At 43.7% G+C, this 21029-nt stretch overlaps 1 protein-coding gene across 8 annotated transcripts in view; it reads right to left on the bottom strand.

Moving 5' to 3' along the window:
* Nucleotides 1-21029, bottom strand: part of GRID2 (glutamate ionotropic receptor delta type subunit 2) — a 1329997-nt gene that overhangs the window by 202332 nt on the left and 1106636 nt on the right. For all 8 annotated transcript variants that reach the window (XM_053253719.1, XM_053253720.1, XM_053253717.1 and 5 more), the window contains one exon: nucleotides 3334-3472. In XM_053253719.1, coding sequence (XP_053109694.1) covers nucleotides 3334-3472 — 139 coding nt within the window. The remainder of the gene's footprint in view (nucleotides 1-3333; nucleotides 3473-21029) is intronic.

The raw sequence follows: 21029 nt of genomic DNA, 5'->3' as shown, positions 1-21029 counted from the left end.
AACCCATTTAAGACCATGGTAAAGATATGCTTTAAGACAGGGGTTCCTAATGGAGTACTCATACCTTTAAGGGCATTTGAAGGGCTCCCAGGGGGGTATTCAGAGCCCTCCTGCCTTCCCATGCTGCAGTCGCACTATTTATTCCCCATTGGAGGATTGCTGGCTTGAAGCTGACACATTCACAGTGATTTGTCCACTGAGGAAGAAGAGGGAGGAGGGTGAAGACCCTCTTTCTCGGCTCTTGAAGAGCTGGCTACCTGTTGGAGCTCCATGTACCCCTCCCCTCAGCCCGACTGACAGGCTTCAGAAAATTAGCACTGAATTTTGAGTCTGGTAAATATAGAATCGATCTGTGTGGTTGCTAAGAGTAAATACCAACTTGTCGGCACTTAAACAAACAAACTGGATGTACGCCAGTGACTGGAGTAGCCTGTCTCCTAACTGTAACTCTCTCTCTCTCTCTCTCTCTCTCTCCCCTCCCTCCCTCAGTCTCTTTCTCAAATTCTCTATGGGGTACCTGAGCTGAAGGTTTCTAACAGAAGGGGTACACTTGTTTTAAAAGACTGGGAACTACTGCCTTAAGAGAAACAATTGCTTAAAGAAGCATGTGAAAACCTAATGCAAATGGGTCATAGGAAGATAGGAACACAGGAAGCTGCCATATTCTGAGTCAGATCATAGATCTATCTAGCTCAGTATTGTCTACACAGACTGGCAGTGGCTTCTCCAAGGTTGCAGGCAGGGATCTCTCTCAGCCTTATCTTGGAGAAGCCAGGGAGGGAACTTGAAACCTTCTGCTCTTCCCAGAGTGGCAACTCCATTACCTGAGAGGAATATCTTACAATGTTCACACTTCTAGTCTCCCATTCATATGCAACCAGGGCAGATCCTGCTTAGCTAAGGGGACAAGTCATACTTGCTACCACAAGATCAGCTCTCCTCTCCTGACAGCTCTCCTCTCCTAACTGACATATGACCTGACTCTCCCCCCCACAGTCTTATATAGAAATATTTTTTTAAAAAATGTGTTGTATACAACTGACAATTACTAATATGACTACAGATATTTATACAGCTCTCTTTTCATCTTTAGCTGCAGTGATGCCAACCCCTCTTTTGTGCAGCAGTGATGATATCAGATGTGGGTGCTGAGTTCTCTAAACTCCCCAATATTTATTTATTTATTTATTTATTTTAAACAACCGCAATTAATTGCAATCCTGGCAGTTTGTAATACCTCCACAATGTTATGGCCAGAACTCTAAGGGGCTGATAGGATGCAAATTATACTGAAATTTTAATTTATACTGTATTTACAACATTGCATACAACAAAGAACAACCTGTCTGCTTAGTCTGAGGGTGCTATTAGAGCTGTCTTGTTGCACATAAGCTGTCTGTGCAGGAGCAATTAGTCACGAAATAATGAGAGCAAATATCTGATTACTTATTCCGGAGAAATTATTTATGACTGCGATTCAGATAAAGCGTTGCCTATGCAGTTTAGTTTTGTTTTCTCTTCTTCTCTCTTCAGTTCCAGGGATTAATTCTGATTCAGAAACGGGGCACAGGGAGACGAGTGATCTGATGCCTTGCAATGACAGCCATGTCAGAAAGTAATAACAGTGCCAGCTGGGTGGTTTATAGTTCTGGATTGATCAGGTTAAAAAGGGGGCGCGGTAAGGCAAAGAACAAGGCAGGCTGAGAACTGAGACAGAACTCTGTCTCTCACGGAAAAGGAATACTTATTGGAATTAAGGGCCAGTGACCCTCAGCAATACTATAAATCGCCTTGCTTCAGTTGGTTGTGTGTATGGTACATTCTCAACGATGTGAATTTGGTCAAGAGAAAACGAAATAGAAAATACATTGCATTATCATGATCTGTGCACAGGTATGCTTAAAAAAAACCAAATGGGCTTTTATTATCTGTAGTTCATTTCTGTTACTCGCAGATTGAAAGACAGGAAAAGGGCACATACGTTATTTAAAATGGGCAATTTTTCCTCACAGAGGAGTGGGATAGAAAGTGAAATTCTCTTCATTTCCTTCTTCACATTGCCCTAGCTCATCCCCATCAGATGGTTTTAAGCATATCCAGTTGTTCCTGGAAGAGTATTGCACAATGAGGAAAATGCCGTTGAGTTATGCTTGGAGTGACTGTGCAGAACGTTCTGAATGGAAGAGTAATGAAGCATTTGCTAGAGGCAAAATGACTGTAAGGAAAGGAAGAAATAGGACAGTTGTAGAAAAGAACAAAAAGACAGCAACATGACTAGGAAAAGGGGCGGAAGAGACACACAACTCCCCTTGTCATGATGTGGACAATAGCGGTTCTACAGAAGACTCCTTTCTTCCCTTTCCTTCATGGTACTTGTACCAATTTATACATGAACCAGCTCATTCAGTAAGAGCTGCATCAGAGGTCTGCTCCAGGTGCCACCAACTGGGTGGCAGGTCTGGTTAGGGGTGTGCACGAAACCGGCTGGTCCGGTTCAGTTCAAGTCCATACTGGACCTGAACCAGACCGGGCCAGTTCGGTCCGGCACCGTCTCGACCCCACCCCCTGGGGTTCATTCTGGTCAGGGGTGGGGGTTCACGAACATTTCTTATTTAAAAAGTTTTTAGAATTTTTTTTTAACTTACCCTCTCTGGGGGAGTTGTTGGAGGTGGGGGTCTGGGGAGGTTCCCCCTCTGCACGCCAGCCTCCCTTGATGCCCATACTGTCCATTCAGCCAGCTCTTCAGCCCGTTTGGGCCTTCCCGCTCTGCGTGATCCAAAATGGCCACCATGCCGGAGGGGGAAGGCCCAAACAGGTATGGGCATCAAGGGAGGCTGGCGAGGAGGGGGAACCTCCAGGGACTCCCCTACTGCCTCCAACTACTCCCCTGGAGAAGGTAAGAACCCCCCCCAAACCACCCCAAATGCGAACCCCTCGAACAGGGGATGGCTGATTCGACCCCGAACAGTCGAACCTGTTTGCACATCCCTAGTTCTGGTGACTACAGACACGGCCTTTCCAGTGGTGGCATCCTGGCTGGGGAATGCTCCTTCCCAGATCGTCTGGTGCCAGTGTCTTTTTGGCAACAGCTAAAATACATGTTCCTTTTTAAAGGGCTTTTAGGAGATAATTCTGTTGGTTCTAGTTTTATCTTTCTGTGGTACTGTTGTTTCATTGCTGAATTTAGTGCTCCTTTTACCAGCTGGTTTAATGCTATGGTCATTTTTAAATGTGTTTAAGATTTTTAATAAAATATTTTGTTTTTAGTGCCTAGGAAACGTCGACTGAAAGGCAGGCTAAAATCTTTTCCATAAATAAAATGAAATAACTTACTGGATGGAGTTCTCAATACGAGTGATGGTGAGGAAAGCGGCTAGATTGGCTGTGTAGGAGGAGATGACAATCAAGGCAAAAAGCCACCAAGCGCCCATCATCATCCGAGTTGCCAGTGTTGTGTAAGGAACCTCTCCACCTGTTAAACAAGAAAGGAAAAATTAGAAGGAGCAGAATAGAGTCTCGCTTGTCCTTAAGATCAGGTTCATAGAAAACAGTTTTCCCGACACTATTAGGAATAGCTGCTGGAGTACAGTTGGGTAAGCTGGACTACATAACTGAGATACATACAATGAAAACCATTAAAAGTAAAAAGGGAAGGGCATGCCTTCACCCTGTGAGTTCTGCTCTGAGTGCCTTAATCAGTGCATATTTGCAATTCATCTGAGTGCCTGTTCTATATCTACGCACGGGGGACTTTGTGAGCGCTGAACAAAAACAGCATATTTATTTAAGCACTTGAAGGATTTCTATCCCTCCAATTTTTTTGTATTGATTTTAATTAAACCCTTCCTGCACTTTATAGTGTGTAGATATTCTCCAAAAGGACCCAAAAAAGCCAACCACAAATCTCACTTCCCCCCTCCCTAGGCAGTAGACACACAGCTGTCGAGGATCATGCATATATGTATACCGTCTGCTTGAATATTCACATGTAGAGAAAATCTACGTATAATGAAACAGAACATGTTGTTTACTTTGCATGCCTTTTCATCTCATAAAAGGCTTTTGAAATAGCAACTGTGAATCCTTAAGTCTGCCCACTTGCTATAACAACAGAAGGACAAACCCTGGAAAGAGAGAGCTCAACAGGTTTTCCGGTGGGAATTGGGAAGTGATGAAGACTGGACCATCAATGCAACTGAATTGAGTGGGCTAGATTTTTGGAAAAACAGATGGAAAAGCTGGAGGGAGGCCAGCCATTGCACTGAATTACTATTATTGCATTTTAGATCACCCCACTGGGATCTCAGGGCAACATAAATGATTCTGCCCTTTTATTGTCACAATGTGATAAAGATGTGTGTGCGCCATGAGTGTGCAAATCCTTATTGAATGCCATTGGCTGGTCGGTGAAGTATCATATGAACTAGCTCCCTGTGAGATAGATTGGGTTGAAGGAAAGAGTGGCTTCACGTATAACATGGGGAATAGGTTGCCATGAACCACTGGCTCCTGGACTGCACATGGGAGCCAGATTTCCAGTGTTGAGATGGCTAGGCCAACGTTGGATGTGTTGTCTGAACCCGCCATAGCTGGCATCCCCACAGCCTGAGGATGTGGACAAGATCCTGGGCAGTGTGCGGGCGACATCGTGTGCTCTTGACCCTTGCCCTTCATGACTAATAAAAGCTGCCAGGGAAGGTACAGGCAGATGGTTGGAGGTGATTATTAATGCTTCATGAAGGGAGGGCAGGATGCCATCGTGCCTCTAGGCGGTGATGGTAAGACCATTATTTAAAAAGCCCTCCCTTGATCCCTCAAACCCGGACAGCTATAGACCTGTCTCTAACCTTCCCTTTTTGGGCAAGGTGATAGAGCGTGTGGTGGCATCCCAGCTGCAGAGGGTCTTGGATGATATGGATTACCTGGACCCTTTTCAATCTGGCTTCCACCCTGGATATGGGACTGAAACTGCCTTGGTCGCTCTAGTGGATGACCTATGCCGGGAACTAGACAGGAGCAGTGCGTCCCTGTTGGATCTGCTGGACCTCTCGGTGGAGTTCAGTACCATTGACCATGGTATCCTTCTGGACCGCCTCTCGAGGATGGGAATAGAAGGTACTGCTTTGGAGTGGCTCTGGTCCTTTCTTGGGGGGAGGATCCAGAAGGTGGTGCTGGGGAACTATTGCTCAGTTCCGTGGCCAGTGGCTTGTGGGGTCTCGCAGGGTTCAGTTTTGTCCCCCATGCTGTTTAATGTCTACATGAAACCACTGGGAAAGGTCATCCGGGGACTTGGACTGAGTTCTCAGCAATATGCAGATGACACTCAGCTCTATCTCTCCTTGTCACCTGATTCTAGGGAGGCAGTGGATGCTCTGAATTGGGGGCTGGAGGCCGTGATAGGTTGGATGTGAGCTAATAAACTGAGACTGAATCCAGACAAGATGGAGGTAATGTTGGTCAGTAGGAGAGCCAATTGGGATGAGGAGATTTTACGGGATCTGGACGGGGTTGAACTCCCCTTGGAGGAGCAAGTAAGCAGCATGGGGGTATTACTGGACCTGGCTCTGCTTTTGGAAGCTCAGGTGGAGGCGGTGGCCAGGGGTGCTTTTGCACGGCTTTGGCTAATGCGCCAGCTGTGTCCCTTTCTCGAGAAGGCAGATCTGGCCACAGTTACCCATGCCTTAGTCACGTCACAGCTGGATTACTGTAACAAATTGGCTCAGTACGGTCTACTCTAATAGTAACTCTCCAGGATTTCAGAGGAATATTTCCCTGGAGATGCCAGGAACAGAACCTGGGGCCTTCTACATGCAAAGCGGATCCTCTGCCACTAAGCTACAGCCCCAGCCCCAAGTTGATACGAAGTTTACTGACCCCTATTGAATGGTATCTATGAAATGTGATCAGTGCAGAGTGCATGTTTTTCACTGGTCCAGTGTGCTGCAAGCTTTTAAACTGCAAGGCCGTCACACATTTAGAGAGCTACTGAATGGTTTAACCCTTTTGAAATTCACATGAACATACAAATGCATATGCGTGCATACATATATAAAGTTATATCTTGCCCTGATCCAAGCATCCTCCTGCCCCAGGGCTGCTCATCAGCTTTGGCCCTCCTGCAGATGTTGGCCTACAACTCCCATAATCCCTGACTATTGGCCATTGTGACTGGGGATTGTGGGAGTTGTAGTCCAAAAACAGCTGGGGGGCGCAATGTTGATCAGGCCTGTCCTACCTCCTATGGATCACGACCAAAAAAACTCCCAATCAAAACAACTATTATAACCAGCAATAAAACCACAGATCAAGAGATAAACATCCCATAACCATTAGGGCAGTGTCTGTCTCCATTTATGATCTTAAAACAGTGGTATATATGCTGGTAACCTCTAGGCTTGACTACTGTAATGCACTCTACATAGGGCTGCCTTTTGACATAGTTCGGAAACTACAATTGGTACAGAATGTGGCAGCCAGACTGGTCCATAGGGACGATATAACACTGATTTTGAAAGAACTGCACTGGCTGCTGATACATTTCCCAACGAAATGCTGGTTATTACCTAGAAAGCCCTTAACGGCTTGGGTCCAGGGTATTTAAGAAAGTGCCTTCGCTGTTGTGGACCCGGTCACCTATTCACATCATCTAGAGAGGTCTGGTTACAGCAGCTGCTGACTCATTTGGTGGAAATTCGGGACCGGGCCTTCTCTGTGGCTGCCCTGGGGCTTTGGTATGCACGCCCTGATGAAATAAGAGCATCTTCCTCTCTGGTTTTAGGAGGACCCTGAAGATGTACCTGTTTTCCCAGACTTTTTAATTTAAATTTAAATTTTAATGTATTTATTCATTGAGATTTTTTATCTATTTTATGATTTTTAACTGTTTTATATTGTTTTATATTATGTTTTAACTTGTACACTGCCTAGAAATTTCTATATCAGGTGGTATAGAAATACAATCAGACAGTATAGAAATACGATTGATCAATCGATAAAATAAATAAATAAAATAAAATAAACCATCCCCATATGAAACAAGGCTGTCAGAAAATTGCTTGGATGTGAATTAAAAGAAGTTGAAATAGGATTTTCTTTTCCTTTCTATTATGAAGAGCTTGTTCTTTCCTAATTGTAAACCACCCAGAGACACAAGTTTTGGGTGGTACAGAAATGTTTTAGATTTTTGTTTTAAGTGTTGTGAGGAACTTGGGGATAAAATAGAAGGGGGAACTGGTTCCAAAAAGCCATGATTTTCATAGCTCAATTAGTTCTAGACTCCTCATCTTATATCACAGGTTCTTGAATTTACCCCCGTGTCCTTTCTCCTCTTTTTCCTTTTCTCTCCTCCAAGCACAGTTGGGACCACATTTGTCTGGATGTTGCTTAGATATAATGCTACCACATCCCTTGGGTTGCAACAGAAGTTGTTTCTGAAGGGGAATAATGGGATTTGGAAGGAGTGGATGGGAGAGTTGGAGTTTGGTTTATTTCTATAAAGAAGAAAAACTACATTGTTCAATAATATGCTAATTATTTTAAAAGCTAGAAATATTAATAGTTGGATATGTCAGTGTGGCAAAAGAGTGCCTTGTGATCGGACTACTTTCTCAGTTGCCCGTAGAGTTCATTACCCCCTCTTTTGTTTCACCCCAGAAAGATGAGCCACTGCATACATGGAAGGCAGTTTTTAGAAAAAAATTGCCATATCAGAGTAAAATTCATAGGGTCCAAAACTGCAGTTTCAGATATCCAACAGGTCAGAGGAATAAAGATCTTCAACCTGGACCAGAATTTCAACGTCTGGTCATAAAATAATTTAGAACAGCATGGCTTCACAGTGCAATGAGTGTAAAGTTTCTAAACCAAGACAATTCATTATGTTTTCAGTGGGAGTATTTTTGTGTGTGGGGGTTGTTTTGTTGTTGTTGTTGTCTTGCAATTGGGATTATGTGTCCCACCCCCCCAAATTATCTTGATTTTACAGAATAACTCTTATTCAGCATAATCAGCAGTTGTCAGAATAAGCCTCAGACCCTTTTTTAAAAGCTGCAACTCCACTTTGACATTATACGGAAGGCAGCAATTTCCCTGAGCATGAGCAAAACCAATGAGTAACCACTGCCCATCCCCAGATCTAGGAGTAATGATATGGTTTGAACATCAAAGGATGCAGCTACAATTCCTAGTACCTCTCTTTTTAGAAATCGGTCACTGGCTGTCAGGGTGGACAGCCCTATGTTTACATTATGGACCCGCTAATGTAGGGATTTTCAAGCCGGCTCGAGCTCGAACCAGCTTGGTTCAAGGGCTCAACTTCAAACTGAACCGGGCCCATATCTGGCACCCCAAAATCAGTTTGTGTCTGGTTCAAATTCAAACCCAACTGGGCCCCAAGTTCAGAGGTGGACTCGAACCAAACTGGGCAAACCAGTTTTGTGCATATCTCTACCTGCCAGGGCTGCTATGCAACTTGAAAGCCACCTTCAATGATATAGCACAACAGGGTTGCTGCAGAATGGCTTAAAACCACTTGGAAACAGTGGAAGTAGCACCATGTGACTGTTCAAAAGCAGTTCTAAGCCATTCCACAGCAGCCCCATTATGCTACACCATTGGGGCTGTCTTTCAAGTTGCACACTAGGCCTGGCAAGTTCTTAATATCAATGTAGGGCATGTTGACCACTGAGTGTTAGGCTAGCTTTAGCCTTACATACACTTCAAGTGTAAAGGAAAGCAAGGGCATTTTCAGCTATACTGTTCTGAATTTCAAAAACACAGTAATGATCAAACTGTTCGATACACCTACTTTATCAAGCAAGACTACACCGAAAACTAGATGGAATTACCTGTTGTAAAAATTCAAACAGAACCAAGATGCTAATTCTGCTCCTTAAGAAATGGAATGTTGCACAGTTCAAGTTAATTATAAATTGTGTCCATAGTACATGGATCTTTTGTCTTTCAAAAACAAAACCATCTATTAAAGAAGATAAGATCAACCTTAGTCTCATGTAGTGAGAAAGAGATTTCCACCTACTTCTGAAACTGTATCATTATCAGAAATTAGAATCTCCTGATTCTATCTGAAGATGTTAATTCAATATTAAGACTTTAGGAAGATGAAATGTTTAAGTTTAATTTCTGGAACTCTGATGTCGCTGCAGTAAATGAAATATTTTAATAGGATATTTCCATTTTACAGAGGGTTTGAGTAATGCTTTTTGGAACCTTTCAATCAAGAACCAAATTACAATCAAATGGAACTTTTTTAGACAGACACACTAAATGAGCCCAATAGGGCTGATTGTCCCTTTAACCTTGCCATGTCAATCTCTCCCGTTTGCTGTGAATTAAATTGAAATAGGCGGGGTGGTGAAGGGGAAACCTGCAATTTCTCAGGAACATTCACATCCACATTTTTTTCCCAGGCTCATGAATAAAAGTAAATGCTGTTTCCCACTGTTTTTAATTGAGGTGAATTGGTAGGAGGAAGAGGAATGACTGAAAGTCAACCTCATGCCTTTCATTCACAGATGAAACTCTCAAGTAAGGAACATATTCGCAGAGGAAAATTGGCTCTAACTGCGTAGGTCTTATCCCACTTAGGTTGTGTACAGATATAATGGATTTCAGTTTGCTAATACCCTTGGGCATGACTCTCTTTATTTTTGAAATATACCACCCACACATAGCAAAAGTGAAAGATACATTCAAATAACTCGAGGCTGCAGCCTTATACTTTCCCTGGCAAAAGGGTCAGCTCTTACTCCCTTCATAAGAGCCTTGGGGGATCAGACCAAAGATCCCTCCAAATCCAGCATCCTGTTTCCCAACGTGGCCAACTAAATGTTTCTGGGAAGCCCATGAGCACTAACAAAGGCACTAATTTCCCCTACTGTTGCTACCCTGAAATCCAGAGACAGACTGCTGTAGAACATGGGAGTTCCACACAGTCATCATGACTAATAGCTTTGGCAGAAATATGGCAGAAATAAACCTTTCTGCTATGAATTTGTCAAATCTCCATTTAAAACCACCTAAGCTAGTGACCATCTTTTCACTGGAATGCCCCGTAGTTTGCGGCCAGAAATATAACCTTGGGCATGCAGCCTCAGCATCTCTCTAGTGAGTTGTAATATTATAGAAGAGCAAGAGGACAGGCAGATGGTCTTAAGCTGGTGCTTTGAAGTAGCAAATTATTATTTGAAGTTTGCCTAACATTTTTCAACTGAAGGTGGTCTTCAGAGGCAAAGGTCTTCAGGTGTCTTATTCTGAACTGCCAGTTAAAACAACTCACTGGCTGCATTCACATGCAACGTGAACCACGGTCCAATGGACCTGTGGTTTTGTCCCGCCCCCATCCCCCTCTCTCCTGTCCACATTCAGACAAAATGGGGAGTGGGCTCTCTGAAGTCAGGGAGACTGCAGAGAGGAAGAGGAACTGGCTGTGCAGACTTCCTTCTTGCTTGAAGGACAGCCTGCACAGCCATTTACACCTGGAGAGAGGGAGGGGCTTCCTCCTTCAACTCCAGTTTCAACAAATGCAGCCTCCAGTGCTACCCACATTTATGCCCTGATTGTTCTGTAACAATACCCTGTTCCTTTAGGCCCACTTACCACAAATTGTCTGAGATCTGAGATACAGGATGAAGCTCTTTCAAGTGTACAGTTATTTGTTTCTGTTTTAAGTAATAGTGGTAGTGGTGGTAGTAGTGGTAGTAGTAGTAGTAGTAAAAAAGACTTGGGTGAGTAAAAGGTCTCTGCCTGGTATAGAATAATACATGGATCAGTTCCAGGAGACTCTCCCAAAGGAAAGGAGTCACATAGACTGGGTATGACCATTTAGAGAGGCCCTTTCTTTATGGGGCTGCAGCTGGGAAGACTGTAAAGGTAGGGCAAGAATTGTTCCTCCCCTGGTATGGGGGAATCATTTATGTCTGGGCAAGAACAGGGCTTAGTGAGTTTTGTTTTTTTAAAAATTAATTTATTTATATACTGCCCAAACTTTTGTCTCTGGGCAGTTAACAATGACATAAAAACAATTAAAACAAATATTAAAGGTTAAAACAGTTTAACAATTTAAAAACAGTATAAAATTAAAACCTAGAAATTTAAAAAGCTGAAAAAGCTTGGGTGAAGAGATGGGTCTTCAGATGTTTTTTAAAAATAGTCAGAGATGGGGAGGATCATATCTCAGCAGAGAGCGCATTCCACAGTCTTGGGGCAGCAATCGAGAAGGCCCGTCTCCGTGTGGCCATCAGACAAGCTGGCGGTACCTGGAGATGGACCTCCTCAAGTGACCTCAATGGGTGGTGATGTGAGGTTTTGCCCTCACATCAGTAATACCCCAGTTTCAGTGCCTTTGCTTTCTTCCTCAGAAGTCAACAGAAGTCTGTTATGGAAGTAAGTAAATATAATCTATCATTTTGATTGACACATTGCTAGTATATATTAAAAAATAATGGGTTTTGTGGGTTAGGAGACTTACTATCCTCTCTTACGTCTCCCACTCCATCACATAATCCCACAAAAATCTACCATTGCCTCTCCTAATCCATCTAATATGGTTTTCCTTTTAATGAACTAAACTTATAAGCAATGCTTTCCTTCTTGAACAAATGCTTTCATGAATCAAATACACCAAACAAACCTTTGTATATGTTTCTTTACTCCTGCCAATCATTCTAACAATGCACCAAGAGATTAGAAAAATCATGTAGCCCTACCAAGTTGGAACAACGAATTTGTTGACATAGCAGCACAAATGAAAGAAGAAAATAATGTTTGCCTCCCCCTATGTTACAATACAGGTTTCAAAATGCAATTCAGTTTATTTTCAGCTTTAGGATGAGCTTGAAAGCAGGGAAATATGACAGCCAAAGGTGAGGGCGGGCGGGAATAGGTAGGAATGATAAAGCAAGAAGATGAACAATCTGAAATATCATAGAAAGTTTGAAGTAGAACTAAGCACTGTAAGGCATTAGGCTAAGACAAAAATCAAGTAGAATAGTCACAGTGGTACCAGTTTCTGGAGGAGGGGGTCACAGTTCAGAGGAAGAGCCCATGCTTTACACCCTTTGAAGCTATTCCCATGACTGTGCGGGTGGGCAGGAGGCGGAGAAGGCAGGGTGGAACCTACCACCCCTCCCCCCGCCGATAATCCCTGAAGGTCCTCTTTGGCGCACCACTGTGCGCTCACACGATCCACACTGCACAGAGCAGCACGGATCTCTGGAGGCCAGGTCTCATTGTCCCAGCCTCCGGATATCCCACAATGAACCACACGATGAGCTCAGGACATTGGGGGTTATTCCTGAGAGAAAGGCACTCTAGGCACCCGTCTCTGAGTATGCCCAGGCTGCATGCAGCCCAGGCATACACACAACCCCATACCTGGGGAAAAGGGTGTGCTCATGCCCTTTAACATAGGTATAAGCCCAGGCACAAAACCCAGGCTTATGGGGAAGGCAGTGCCGGCATTGGGATCGATCCCAGCGCTGCACACAAACAGCCCTACACAAGTAGGGCTCTCCTTACCTTCCAGTAGGGCTGCCCATGTGATAATATCTGCTAAATCCAATCCTTAATATCTCTTAAATCCAATCCCAGCTAAACATATTTCACAAAGCAGGACCAGAGTCCCAACATCATTTCTTGGGCCTGGTAAAAACTTGTAACATTCCCCATAGGGGTGTAGCAAGGTTGAAATGGGATATGAAGTGAATGTGGGACCCTCAGGTCCCAACCCCCTTCTCTCCACTTTCTGCCATATCTTTGCTGCAGAAGAATGATAAGGACATAGTAAAAAGCATAACATTCTCAGCATGCCATTTCTCTCACTCCTATGCAAATAGCATCATATACTGCCCACGCAGCAAAACCTCTTCAGGGTCCAGGGACAGTTGTCCTACGTTGTTCAATTTTGCTATGCCCTGATTTGGGGCATGCATGTATTGTAAATGTACACAAATAACAAAGGTCCCCAGGATTTAGCATCAGTGTACTTTCTATGCACTATGCAAGTTCTATGCACTTTCAACCTATGGGCTAACTTACTGACTCGTGTATGTGCCAGGATGTAAATTTCAGCAGCAGCAATGATTTCTTCCTACTGTGCTTGAGATCTTAATTTATCTAATTAATAGCTAATTATTGAGAAATTTGCCCCTCCCTCCTGCTGTCATTCAGTTGCCACATGCTGTTGGCTCCTCCTGCCTGTCCATAGGAAATGCCAGAAGTAATTATAGAATTCTTGAAATTGTAGTTCTTGAGAGAACATGTCACTTAGGGAGTTCTACAACTCTCTGGTCTGGTTTGGACAATGTCTGCTGGCACATGAGGGATGCTAAAGAGCACACCTGTCCTGATGTCAGGACATCGCAATGCACTCTTGCAGCATCCTTTAATAGCATGGGGGAGTTCATCTGAATTTTCCTCTACATATGAATTGCCCCCTCTACGTATCTCTGAATGTTTTAAATTTTTAATTGCTGTTTAAATTTTTTAATTGCTGTGATCTTTGAATGTTTTTAAATTTTTAATTGTTTAATAGTTGGTTTTATTCTGTTTCTATTTGTTTATTTTTGTGAACTGCCTTTGGAGTCAGGCAGTATACAAATTAATAATAATAGATATTATTATTGTTGTTAAATCACAAATTATTATTATCAATAACAACAATAATAATTTGGGTAATAATAGAAGGTCACAGAAAATGAAGAGGCAAAAGTCCTTAGGGATTTTCAAATACAAACTGATAGGCATTAAGCGCACAGTACGCCTGATCTGACAGTCATCGAGAAGAATTGGGTTCTGATTATTGATATTGCAATCTCAAGGGATAGACGAGTCAATGAAAAACAGTTGGAGAAAATAACTAAATACAAGGACCTTCAGATTGAAGCTGAGCGGCTCTGGAAAAAGAAAACAATAGTGGTGCCAATTGTTGTTGGTGCCCTTGGTGCAGTACCAAAAGAACTTGAACACCATCTCGACTCCTTGGTTATCAATAGAATTACAACACATCAACTACAGAGGGCCACACTACTCGGGACAGCATGAATACTACGATGCTATCTTTAATTCTTTAGTTATCCTAGACCCTTGGAAAGGACCTGATAATTAAAGTACCAAATCCAGTCAATAACATCTGGTAGACTGTGTGTAAATAGCATAATAATAATAATAATATGCTCCCAAATCCTGTTTAAACAGGGTTTTGGAACGTGTGTAGAGGAATGTAGGGGTGTGCAATTCAGATTTTCGGTGTTTCGGCTTGGACCCGAACCAAAACACCCCCGTTCTGTTCTGTGGCCAAATATGGCCCTCCCGAATCACCCCCCGATTTGGTTCGGACCCGAATTTATTTGGGTCCGAATCCGAATCGATTCGGGGCAAAAAAGCGGGTCCCAGGGGCAAAATAGTGGGGTGGGGTGGTAGTGCCCAATGGGTGGAGGTTACCACCCAAATTTCAGGGGGATTGGTCAAAGGGCTGGTTTTTGGTGAATTTTTGAAGTTTTAGTGTCTTTGGGGCAGATAGGGGGCATAACGTGGGATCTGGGTCAAAAGAGTGGGGTGGGGTAGTAGTGCCTAATGGGTGGAGATTACCACCCCAATTGCAGAGGGATTGGCAAAGGGCTGATTTTTGGTGAATTTCTGAAGTTTACGCGTCTTTAAGGTTTTCCCCCATGAAGGGTGTATTGCTTCACGTCAGGGGGAAAGGGGTGTCCTAGTGCCGGGTGGGGTTGGTGGTAGTGCCGGGTAGGTGCAAGGAAGCTACCTGAATTTTTTCAAAGGATTTGGGCAGAGGGCTGATTTTGGGGGAATTGTTGAAGTTCACGTGTCTTTAAGGTTTTTCCTCATAATGGAGCTTTCAGCAGCCCCATAAGTGCACTTGGGGGGTGCTGGGGTGGCCCAGAGAGAGTGGTGGTGTAGTTCACATAGGGTGCCAACCACCCCCATGGGTTTCTAACCCATGGGGTACAGGGTTCTGTTGTTTCAGAGGTTTTCTGAGTGTGGATTCTATGATAGCAAATTAGAGTGGATTCATGGTGTCTCATTGAAAATCTCATTTGCTATCATAGAATCCACACTCAGAAAACCTCTGAAACAACAGAACCCTGTACCCCATGGGTCAGAAACCCATGGGGGTGGTTGGCACCCTATGTGCACTACACAACCACTCGCTCTGGGCCACCCCAGCACCCCCTGTCCCCAAGGGCTCACAATCTAGGAAAGAAACATAAGACAGACACCAGCAACAGCCCATGAAGGGATGCCTTGCTGGGGATGGATAGGGCCAGTTGCTCTCCCCCTGCAAAATAAAGAGAATCACCACTTTTAAAAGGTGCCTCTTTGCTCAGTTAGCAGAGTTATCAGTTATCTTCCTGCTTACACTCTGTGTGGGGCTAGGCAAATTCTCTGCCTATAACCTTGGATATCCTCTGCCAGCTAAAGTATAGACAGTTCTGTATTCAAACAACCAATACTCTGAAAATAAAAAGTGGCTTCATCCTCAGTGGTTAATGTCAGTGGGAAACACAGGTTTTCCGGTTAGAATCCCCTTGTCTTCATGAGTACACAGTGAAGTGTTTCGTTGTAAGCTTTTAATTACTGCTGACATTTGAATCTGCAATACTGGAGGAAGCCCTCTTGCTTCAACAACATGATGCCACTTGTGACACTAATGTGCTTTCCAGTTTGGTCTAAGTGCCATAAACTGTGAAGAAAGCTCACATTGGATTTCATTTTGATTAAAACACATCCGTTCCAACACTAAAGCAAAATCAGAGACGGCTGAATTGTCAGAAAGATACAAAGCTATGGGGATGTACCAGTTTGCTTAACAGGCATGAAAAAGAAGTTTACTGTTTGACTTTACATAGGAACATAAGAAGCTGCCTTATACTGAGTCAGACCATTGGTCATCTAGCTCAGTATTGTCTAGACCAGGAGTGCACAACTCAGATGCCTTGGTGGGCCGGAATATCAACCATGACTTGGTGTGTGGGGGCCAAGGCTAATTTCAGCACATTACTTATTACATTTAACTTAATTGTTTAAAATATTAATGAAAGGCAGAGGTTTGGAGCCAGGGGTAGGAGTGAGGGGAAAGAGGGAAGATGTTAGTAGTAGGCTCCAGCCCAGGGGTGGGGGATGTTAGGTCTCAAGTGGCCAACCACATTGAAACACTGCTGTTAATCAGCATAATAGACCAAGAGCTGTTCATAGCTCCTGCTGCTGCTACAGGATATTCTTACCTGGGGCCAGCAAAGAGGTCCCCGTGGGCCATATCTTGTGCAGGCCTGGTAGCGGCTTCTCCAAGGTTGCAGGCAGGAGTCTCTCTCAGCCCTATCTTGGAGATGCCAGGGAGGGAAACTGGAACCTTCTGCATGCAGGTGCTCTTCTCAGAGCAGCCCTCCTATCTCCTAAGGGGATTCAAATGCAACCAGGACAGACCCTGCTTAGCAAAGGGGGCAATTCAAGAGGAAGAGTAATCACCACCAGAGCTTAGTAGCACAAACAAGCCACTTGGGCTCAGCTCCATGTTGTGGCTGTAGCTATAGAAAAGGCACCACCCACCACTTCCAATTTGGAATCTTAAATTTCAATTGCTGGCACCAGCTAGTAGTGAAGGAATTCATTCTCCTTCCATGCAAATTCCTGGACAAAGATTTTGAGCAATATGAAACCCAAGCTCAAAAGCTCTACATCAGGGTTTCTTAACCTTGGGCCCCCAGATGTTTTTGGACTACAACTCCCAGAATCCCCAGCCACAAAGGCCATGTCTGGGGATTCTGGGAGTTGTAGTCCAACACATCTGAGGGCCCAAGGTTAAGAAACCCTGCTCTACATCATTCCACACCTCTTATTAGGCGATTAGAAGTTTGTGTAATGGTTAATAGTTGCCTTGACTATTATGCATGTGAGAGATTTGAAGGACAGTATCAATTTCTGCCTGCTGGATTTGGTGCCAGATAGGTCCTCATCCCCTAACCTGGGCCCATTTCCACTGCTCAGATTGGCTCCCCCTCCCCAACATACCTTGATGCTTTTTTTCTTCTTCCCCTCTTGCCTTCCTCCAAGTAGTTCTGGCCAGAACATATGATTCCCTCATCCACCACTTTAAACTCAACATTCCTGTAAGGATGGTTAGGTTGAAAGATAGGACGACTGTCTCCAGGTTTTATGTCCAGGATTGTCTCCAGTGGGTTTTATGACTGAGTTTTGAACCCAAGTCTCCCCAGCCCTAGGCAAACACTATCTCCACTATACCACACTAGCTGTCAGTGTCTTGGGCATTTCCTGAGCTACCAAGCAGTTAGTAGGGGCAATATGTGGATCTCTACAAACTGACCAATCATGGTTACACCGTGCTTGCTCTAGGACTTCATTTTATCTTGTTCCCCAGGATAGGACTATTTCTCAAGAAAATGTATGAAGGTCCATTGTTGAAGAAGAGGGAAAGAACTCAGTTTTGTGCTCTAAGACCACTTTTATAATTGGGAATGGTGTGGACACCGATTTTTTAAAGATATTTTTACATGTGCTTTTTATTAGTTTTATCCTTGAACAGTTATTTTACCCACCTAGACTGCAGAATATTACCATTTATATCAGCCTGCCCAAATTTTGTTTCTATTCATGCTATTTGCAGGAAAATAATGAGAACACCAATTATTTCTATAGGACGATCTCCACTGCAATAAATTTACAGAGTCTGAAGACAAGCGTTACTGTTCTTTAAAAAGTTTTCTCCGCTTGATCTGTGTGTGCTTTTAAAAAATATATAACGAGCCTCAGGGGTTGACATTTTGTATTTCAGCATGGATGAACATCAGCAGAAGGGGAAGGAGAAGGAGAAGAAAAGGGAGAAGAAAATGACTGGTTGCAATCTTCTGCAATAATGGAAGTGAGACTTATTTAGGATCACTTCTCTGTCTGAGCCTAGTCCTACCTCTCAGGAACTCACACTGAGTAGTTTACATTTCTCAGTCCCTGCAGTAGCCTAGAACGTAGCATTAGCTACTGAGGCTGTTCTCATGAGCAGCCTAGCCAGGCTAGGCTACTCGTGTGGAGCGCCTGGATCCGCACAGATCCTGGCGCTCCCGCCCAGCCTAACCCCATTCCCAAGCCTGGCTCTTAGCCAAAGTTAAGGGAGCAAGTGGTCCCTTAACCTGGCTGCCAGGATCATGCGTTCGCTGAGGCTGCATTCAGCCACAGTGGACACCTGGGGAATCCCCCAAATGTACTGCGCACATCACACAGTGCATTGTGGGATATCTGGATGCCGGGATACATCGTCCCAGCCTCTGGAGCTCTGTGTTGTGTGGTGCAGCGTGGATTGTTGCAGTCTACTTTCCCAGCAACAATCGATTGCTCGTCTGGGGGGAAGGCGAGTTGACCTAGTCATCCCCCGCCTGGTCATGTGAATAGTCCCACTGTGGTAAATAGCATACATGTGAAATCGCCGAGTTCCCACCACACCTTGAATTATCTTCTGCAGGCACTCAGCGACATAGCTATAATTGAACAAGTGGGGGACAAATGTCCCAGGCACCTAAGGGAGGGCCCCCTCGCCTGCGGAGTGACTGGTCACTCTTTGCTTTACACAGTTGATGTATAAATATATGAGTTAATTGGAGTGGGTATATACGTTTTAAAAAAATGTTTCTGAGTTAGAGAATGTGTTTGTGTGTGTGAGTATGACAGTATCTGTGTGCATGGGGAGTGTGAAATATTATTTGTATTCCTGATTTGTCTGCTGTCTAATATTTTTGATTGCTTTGGTCTCTGATTGTCAGCTCTGTAGTTGCTTTTATTATTGCTGTCAGATTGCTCATATTGTGTTTGTTGCTTAATTGTTTTAATCATGTAAGCCACCTTGAGCACTCTTGTTTGGAAGTGGAAAGGCAGAATAAACATTTTCTAAATAAATAACATAAACCAAAAATCACAGTTAATAAGTCTTCAGTCCCATGGAAACCAGTGCCAGTTTCAAGACAGGAAGTTATAACCTTGAGGTAAAATGGCTAATGGGTAAAGTTTTCTCAGCAAAAATTGAGGCACATAAGCACTTGCTTGAGGATCTTATCCATGTTTACTGAATGCATCTATTCTGCAACTAATTCCAAGTGCCTATATTAAACCATTCTCTGAATACTTGAAACATAGTTTAAATTGCTATATGTCTCCAATTGGATCGCATGGTTTCTGTCTGGACTTTTGTAGCCAAGGGTATAAATGAAATGGCAAATTACTGCACAGACAACATGTAGATGATCTGAAATACCAATGGAATCTCAGACCAATGGAATCTCAGCTTCTTCTCCAGACGTTTCTCTAAACTATGTGGCTACTCACACAACTGAAAACTGGGTAGGACTAGTGTCCTACCCAGGTTTGGGAGCTATGTGCATTCCCAATATTTGGATGTGTGGGAGCAAACAACTAAGGAGGAGGAGGGAGACGCGACTGTGTGGAAGACAGGAACTGAGTAGGACAGTGCCAGCCTACCCAGCTTTCATACCCAGCATTTGACCAAAGTAGGAGGAAAAGCTGCCCTACCCAGCTCCTGTCTCCCACACAATCACTTCTCTCTCCTCCTACTGGGTCGTTTGTTTCCACACAAACAAAAACTGGGAGTAAACACAGCTCCTAAACCTGGGTAGGATATTTGCCCTCCACAGTTTTTGGTTGTGTGAACAATCTCTATTTGTCACATTGACCCCACTGTCAGTAGCTTAGTGATCCAGTCAAAAGTGCCTTCCACCGTCATGCTCTGTTTGGTCCAAAGCTGGCATATTAAGATATTGTAGAACTGATGAGTGGACTGAACCTGAGAAGTCTCTAAGCAGACTGCAAAGGATGGCAAGAATGTTTCCTTCACTTGATATTCCAGTGCAAGCATATCCCTGTCTAAGAGATGACAAATGCAGGAACACTCACTCCCAGGTATATATATATATATAATCTCCACCCGCCCTGGAGGATTTTCCATTCCACTGTAATGATTTAGCCTTCAATCCTATCTTTGTAGTTTGAGCTACAATTTATAATGTTGCAAGGTATTGCAAAGATGGCATTTGTGAAGCTCCAAATCTTGTGCACACTCACCTGCAGAAGCTGGTGCAATAATAAAGCTCTGCTTGCTTTCTCTGAAGGCACCCCTGTGAATCACTTGATAGTGAAGCTGTATATGCCAACATAAGGGGACCCATCCCAATTTACAATATAGTTTTCAAACCTTTTGACCATCCTCACAAGGCTAACATCACACTGCTTGGAAATCCAGCTGTTCGAAAGCATTCTGTCTTAACTTCAATCAAATACCATTTCCAACCCCATCAAAGCCCAGGTCTAAGTAGCTTCATTGGTCCATATTTATCCCTTGCCTCTCTTCTTCAAAGGGTCAACTTTAGATCTGCACTGTGGTGTTAATTGTGTTCTGCATCCACTCCTTCCTTCCCCGAGTAATGAGAAATTCATTGGAGACCTACGGTGTGTTTGCAAGATTTGGTTTACTTACCAATATACGAAGTGAACATTAGATGGAGCTGAAATGGCAGAGCGTTCCTACAAGTCGGCAAGAGGTTATGTCAGTTCCAAGGCAATGGCCCCGTGAGGTGCTTTAGCATCTGTAGCTATAGCTCATTGGGGAGCACATGCAGACACTCCCAGGTTCAGTCCCTATAGGTCTGGGAAAGACTCCAGCCTGAAACCTTGGAGAGCATTGCCAGTCAGTGGAGACAGTACTGAACCAAATGGGCCAATGGTCTGACTTGGAATAAGGCAGTTTCTTATATTCCTATTACTGGAGGCTCCAGGGCACTTTCCAGATTACACCCTACAACAGGGGTAAAATGCTTCGACAGCAGGATTGTATAAGTGATCCCCAGAATACAAACTCCTAGGAAGCACCCTACAACGCGAAAATACAGCTATTTTTCTGCAACGGACTTGCAATGTTGTAGCACTATAATACAAAGATAAAATCCAAAAGAAGGCATTGGAAATGTGAACGGTACCTT

This window comes from Hemicordylus capensis, chromosome 5 (assembly GCF_027244095.1).
Source record: "Hemicordylus capensis ecotype Gifberg chromosome 5, rHemCap1.1.pri, whole genome shotgun sequence".
NCBI classification, from domain to species: Eukaryota; Metazoa; Chordata; class Lepidosauria; order Squamata; family Cordylidae; genus Hemicordylus; species Hemicordylus capensis.
This window is presented reverse-complemented; position numbering and strand designations above follow the sequence as displayed.